Here is a 6,971-nt window from a genome sequence, read left to right as displayed (position 1 = left end):
TATAGCCTTCTCCTCACTCCACTTGGCCAGAGTGGAATGAAGAGGAGGAGATATTCAAACTTTTAAAGATCTTAAAACTTCTGTTCACACTTTTCAATAGCAACTAACTTATACCTATCTTTAACTTCCTACCCATGTTCCTTTCTTTGCTACATGCTTAAACTCTCTTGCTTTTCCAACACTCTTTAACTTGCATTTACCATCATATAACCTAAACAACACAATATTTTGCTCTCTTTCTCTCCCTCTCCAGCCTGCATTCAGCAACAGGGGAAATGAGGAGGAGGGAAAGAGATATCAGCATTTCAAAGGAATGTCCTGCAGTCCAGCTGCAGTTTAAAGCTCAGAGGTGTCAGGTTACTCACACACACTCATTCACACAGAAACAGAACAGAGAGAGAAGCTGACAGGAAGATTCAAAAAGCTCACAGAGGATTGTCTAAAATCCTTGGCACAAATCATGTTTGCTTGGCCCCCAGATAGATGCTAATGGAGGCCAGATAAAATTTGCTTTAAGATAACCTAGGCACAGATCCCCAAGTTTAGGGGGAAACTGGCCCATCCTTTCTACTTGAGGTTTTGAAGACCAAGTTTTTCCAGTTGTACAAAAGATATGCCAGAGGTGAGTCATGGGGTATGGAGTGAGACTGACCCACCTTTTCTCCTGCCCTTAAGCCAAAGAGTCCCTGCAGTCTGCTTTCTTCCTGGCATCCCAGAAAAAAAAGCCCTGCCTAAAAAAATTAATTTTTAGGTGCCAACAAGTGTCCCCAGACAGAGCGTCCCCCGTCCAATGGGGAGTATGTCCCCAAGTGTCCCCCCTGGACCAAGAGTACAATGGGGGAGTATGTCTCCAACAAGTGTCCCCCCTGGACAAAGCGTCCAATGGGGGAATATGTCCCTCTGTGGTCTAGATGGCCATGACCGGAGACCACGTCCCAGCAAGCCTTCCTAGGTGCTTGAGGGGAAAGAACTCGATGGAGGGAGGGAGGGAGGAGGAGAAAGGAGCTTACCAGAATTCCAAGAAAGCTTGAGACCACAGACTATCCCTCCTGGCTGGCTCACCAATATGATGAGGGATGGCTCCCAATAGGTTCAGCAGGAACTCTGATCTTTTTCTTAAGACCAGAAAGCCTTCGATTCAGTCTTGAAAGAATTCAGTAGGCCCAAGCAGACTTGGAGTTGTAAAAGTTTATTGTATGCTTTACAGCGGGCAAGAGTCCTTGGGGGACTGCAACCTTAAAGGGGTAGAATTAAGGTTTATATAGGATAATCCATAGTAGAACCTGTGACAATTATGCTAACTAGGTGATTAAGGGTGGGATTAGGGAGGAATTAAGGTGGGGCCAGTGTTTAAAGGAACATGCATGTTTAATGTAACTGTGCAGGCATATTGCCCATGATTCACTGGGAAAAAGCCCAAGAGGGGCTACCTGGAGGTGTGGTTTTAGGCTTGAAATGTCACTAAGTCAGCTATCAGTCAAGGGCTGACTGAGAAGTGCCCAGTCTGCCATCCATCAGTGTTATGTTTGACAAGACTGATGTCTGGGAACCAAGGCTAACCGAGACTCATTGGATAATAATCTAATAGTTAACCCAGAGATAGGGTCCTGAAGGATTCATTGAGGCAGCCAAGGAGTCAACCTAGAGATAGGGTACTGAAGGATTCATGGGGGTAGTGGGACACTATACAAGGGGGAGATAATAGTTGCCTAAGCTGGAATGTTTATAGATACTTTTGTGAAGGATTCATAGGAATAGCTTGTTATTGTTCCAAGCTGAGATAAACAATTCATGAGTTGTTGCTGGACAGAGTTAATGCTGTGAAGCTGGGGGGGTTAATGATTTTACAAACTGGTTTTACAGACTGATGTTACAAAGTGGTATTACAAATTGATGTTACAAATATAGATCCCAAGAACCCCATCAGAGAGACTCCAGATCAGCAGCAGCTGTGGTCGTCTCCAGATTTATCAACACAGAGATGCTAAGGACAAAGTGAAAGGTCAGTGCAGTATGGACTTTGGGACCCAGTAGTTTGGAGTGCCTTGGCTTTTGCCCCTGGGGTGAGAAGCCGCTGAGGGCTGCAGTGCAGCCGCTGCTGACATGTGGCAGCTTCAGCTCCTGGCCTGCAGAGTGTAGGGGGACCAAGCAACCAGTCTGAGGGGTAATCGCTTTTGCTTTAACCTGCTTGGATCTGGATTGGGGTCTAGGGTGGAGGTCCAGGGGTGTGTGTCCAGCATGCCAGAGCGTGTGGAGACCTCAGATAGGGCACCCATCTAATACCTCTGGCAGCTGAGAAAACCCCAGCGTTTGGGACTCCTATTTTGGGGACAAAAAGGAGCAAAGCATGGAACAGGAGGAAGACAATGAAGTCAGAACTCCTGCACCAAAAACATCAAAGGAAAATACGAGCTGGTTACAGGCCATACAGGACCTTAAGAAGCAGATAAGAGAAGTGGAGGAAAATTTGGGAACAGAAATGAGAACAATGCAAGAAAATTACGAAATGAGAGTCAACAGCCTGACTGAGGAAAATAACACCTCAAAAAACAAACTAACTCCAATGGCAAATGAGGCTCAAAAAGGCAATGAGGAGAAGAATGCCTTAAAAAGCCAAATTTGCCAGATGGAAAAAGAATCTCAAAATCTCAATGAGGAGAATCATTGCTTCAGTATTAGATTGGAGCAAATGGGAGCTAATGACTTTATGAGAAATCAAGATGCTATAAAACAGATCCAAACAAATGAAAGAAGAGAAGGCAATGTGAAATATCTCATGGGAAAAACCACTGACCTGCAAAATAGATCTAGGAGAGATAATTTAAAAATTATTGGACTACCTGAAAGCCATGGTCAAAGAAAGAACCCAAAAATAATTCTCTAAGAAATTCTCAAGGAAAACTGCCCTGATGTTTTAGAACTAGAGGGAAAAATAGAACTTAAGAGAATCCACTGATCACCTCCTGAAAAATATCCCAAAAAGAAAACTCCTAGGAATATTACAGCTAGGCTCTAAAATTCCCAGATTAAGGAGAAAATATTACAAGCAGCCAGGAAGAAACAATTTGAATATTGTGGAAACACAATTAGGATAACCCAGGATCTGGCAGCTTCTACACTGAGGGATCGAAGGGCATGGAATATGATATTCTGGAGGGCAAAGGAGCTGGGATTAAAACCAAGAATCACATACCCAGCAAAACTGAGTATCATGTTTCAGGGGAAAATATGGTCATTCAGTGGAATAGAGGACTTTCTAGCATTCTTGATGAAAAAACCAGTGTTGAATAGAAAATTTGACATTCAGATACAAGAAGCATGAGAAGGTGGTGGGCTGCCAGGTGGTGCTGCAGAAGAGTACTGGGCTGGGAATCAGGAAGACTACTCTTCATGAGTTCAAATCCAACCTCAAATAGTTACTAATTGTGTGACCCTGGGCAAGTCACTTCAACCTCTTTGCCTCAGTTTCCTCATCTGTCAAATGAGATAGAGAAGTAAATATCAAACCTCTCCAGTATCTGCCAAGGAAACCCCAAAATTTGGTCACAAAGAGTCAGATATGACTGAAATAACCAAACAGTAACATATAAGTATTCATATAGATGTAGTCATGGAAATATAGATGGTTTCAATATAGATATGGTTATCATTGGCAATACCAATATCGACACACACACACATATGTGTGTAGCATTTTACTTATAACCCATCATAATCTGACTCCAATCTATCTTTCCAAGATAACTGTACATTACTCCCACTTAAAAACACTTTGGATTTTAGACGAATAGACCTAGTGCTTGTGCCCTCTCTCTGTTGATCATCTCCAATTGATCCTGTATATACCTCATTTGTATGTAATTGTTTGTGTATTGTCTCCTCCATTCAACTGTGCTTAACACAATGCCTGGCACATAGCAGTTACTTAATAAAAGCTTGTGAATTGCAAATAAATAAATAAACAAATACATGAAATAAAGATGTTAAGAAAATTGCTCATGGTCACTGAGGGTGTAATCATCTCAGATTGAAATCGAACTCATCTTCTTTACTTTCAGTTTAATGCTTTATCCATGATGCTACCCAGCTGCCTCAATTGTAGTATAAAGAGAAAATCTTGGAAGCAATTCTCCAAAAGGCCAAAAGTAAAGAATTGCAACTAATAATAGCCTAATCTGCAACACTGAGTATAATCTGGGGGAGGGGGAAGTGGGAAATGAATTTTCATTTGAGTATAGGATTTTCAGGCATTTCTTTTTTCTCTTTCTTTTTTTTGAGGGCAGTTGGGGCTAAGTGACTTGCCCAAGGTCACATGGCTAATTTTTGTGTTAAATGTCAGAGGCTGGATTTGGACCAGGAACTCCTGACTCCAGGGCCGGTGCTCTATGTTCACTGTACCACCTAGCCACCCCTAGAGCTGAGCAGAAAGAATGAAACTAAGATATATAGGAATCAAGAGACACCTAGAAAAGATAAATACATCTGAACAACTGGAAGGGTTTAAATGTTGGTCATCTGCATACATGTCAATAGGAGTAGAAAACAGAAATATCTCTTCGGTATTTTGTTATCCCTTTTTTTCTTCTCAGATATAAGATAGCTGTTTATTTCACTGTACCTTTTTTGCATGATGTAAAAGATCATATACATGAATAAATATGGGAAACAAAAAACACTCAATTAGCCTCATTATACTCTTGGAGTATAATCCTTTGCCTGGATCAACCATGTACATATAGATTTAATTATCACTCCATGCCCACCAGTTTTATATATCAGCTCTATATATCTAGCTCTAGTCTCTCTCCTTAGCTCTCTCCTGCATCCCCATTTGCCTATTGAACATTTCAAATTGGGTATTTTGAAGACATCTCACACTTAAAATACCCAAAACGGAATTCATTATTTTTCCCCAAACCTGTCCTTCCAAACACCTTTTTCTGTGGTCATTCTTCTGGTCCCCCAAGGTTCATAAGAGTGGATTTTATCGTCATCTCTCCATTTTACCCAATCAGTTGCCATATTTTACCTTTTCTACCTCAACAGTATCTCTCAGCTTAGTTCAGACCCTTATCATTCCTCACTTAGATGATTACAGTGGCCTCCAACTTTGTTTTAATACTTCAAATCTCTCTCCACTTCACTCCATCTTTCACACTACTATCAAAACGATTTTCCTTAAGCATAAATCTGACCACATCTCTCCCCTACTTAAAACTCTAGTGGCTTCCTGTTGTCTCTAGGATAAAAATGTAAACCCTGTTTAGCTTTTTAAGTCCCATAATACTTGACCCCCCCATCAGTTTTTCTATCTTCATTGTGCATTAGTCTCTTTTACATTCTTGACCCTAGAGTATCTTTCTGTTGTTGTATGTTATTTGTAAGTTATTTTCTGCTTTTGGTGTGCCTGCCTTGTCTTTCCCCACTCCAATCCATCCTCTATTTAGTCACTGAAGTGATTTTTCCTAAAATGCAGGTGTGATCATGTCCTGTTCCCTCCCCCAACCTCCCAATCCCATGGCCTAGCCCAAACTCCAGTGGTTTTCTGTTGCCTCCAGGAGCAGATGCAAAATACTTTGTTTAACATTCAAAGCTCTTTATAACCTAGGCCCTCCTACCTTTCCAGTCTACTTTACACCTTACTTCCTGACACAAATCCAGTGACACTGGCCTCCTGGCTTTCCATAACATACTTTATCTCTCAGCTCTGTGCATTTTCTCTGGCTGTTCCCCAATGTCTAGAATGGTCTCCCTCCTTCTCTCTGATGATTGACCTCCTTGGTTTCCTTTAAGTGTCAACTAAAATCCCACCTTCTATAGGAAGCCTTCCCAAATCCCTCTTAATTCCAGTATTTTCCATGTTTTAATTTCCTATTTGTGTTGTATATAGCTTGCTTTGCATATATTTGTTTGTATGTTGTCTCCCCCATTAAATTGTAAACTTCTTGAGGGCAGGAACTGTCTTTTCCCTCTTTTTATATCCCCAGCACTTAGCATGTTGCCTTGTACATTGTAGGAGCCTAATAAATATTGATTGATTGAATATAGCCAAACTGAATTTCCTTCTTTTCCTTACACATGATGCTCTATCTCCTATCATATGCCTTTGCTCTGTCTCCTTGATTAGAATCAACCACCACCTTAAATGTGAGGCCCCTCCTGTTCCCTAAACTACTAAGACCCTCTTAGACTACCTTGTGTTTCAATTACTTTATATTTATTCTCCATGTGTTTATTTTGTATATGCTTACCTATATCCTTGTTTCCCTCTTTAGAATGTAAAGTCCTTGCAAGTAGAGATTAGTCCATCTCTCATATTTGTATTCCAAGTGCCAGACACATAGTAGGTGCTTAATAAATGTTTGTTTGTTTATTGACTGATAGTGTTTGTTCAAAAAACCTGAGGACCCTAGGAGTTGGGGTAAATCTCACTGTTCTATAAAAATTTCTGGGGAAAATTGGAAAGAATTCTGGCAGTAATTAGGTTTAGACTAATGTTTCACACATATTATGATAAATTACAGATGGATACATGACTTGGATATAAAAAAGGGCCATGTTATAAACAGGTTAGAGGAGAAGCGAAGGAGATTAATTTCACAGCTCTGAATATGGAAGAGTTCACGGACCGATAGAAAGGATTATAGGAGATAAAATAGACATTACAAAAAATTTGGAAAATCCCTCCCCCCATAAAAAAATCAATACAGTTATAATTAGAAGGGAAGTAGTTAATTGAACAAAAAATATGTAGCAAACTTCTCTGAAAAAGGCCTGATAATCAAGATATATAGGAATTGATTCAGATATATGAGCAAGAGCTAGTTCCCAAAAGTAAATGGTAAAACAAGCAGTTTTCTTTCTTTCTTTCTTTCTTTCTTTCTTTCTTTCTTTCTTTCTTTCTTTCTTTCTTTCTTTCTTTCTTTCTTTCTTTCTTTCTTTCTTTCTTTCTTTCTTTCTTCTTCCTTCCT

At 40.3% G+C, this 6,971-nt stretch overlaps 1 protein-coding gene across 1 annotated transcript in view; it reads left to right on the top strand.

The window, feature by feature from the left end:
• Positions 1–388: 388 nt before the first annotated feature.
• The window catches only part of LOC138164042 (protein TALPID3-like), a 13,629-nt gene continuing 7,046 nt past the window's right edge, over positions 389–6,971 (top strand). The window contains exons 1-2 of the mRNA XM_069091696.1: positions 389–622; positions 1,909–2,002. Of these exons, the coding sequence (XP_068947797.1) occupies positions 614–622; positions 1,909–2,002 (103 nt within the window). The 5' untranslated portion in view covers positions 389–613. The remainder of the gene's footprint in view (positions 623–1,908; positions 2,003–6,971) is intronic.

The sequence above is a fragment of the Petaurus breviceps genome, unplaced genomic scaffold (assembly GCF_028583685.1).
Source record: "Petaurus breviceps papuanus isolate PSGF00001 unplaced genomic scaffold, PetGlider_PUasm1.0 189, whole genome shotgun sequence".
NCBI classification, from domain to species: domain Eukaryota; kingdom Metazoa; phylum Chordata; class Mammalia; order Diprotodontia; family Petauridae; genus Petaurus; species Petaurus breviceps.
The sequence above is the reverse complement of the archived record's forward strand: the minus strand, read 5'-3'. Positions and strand labels throughout refer to the sequence as shown.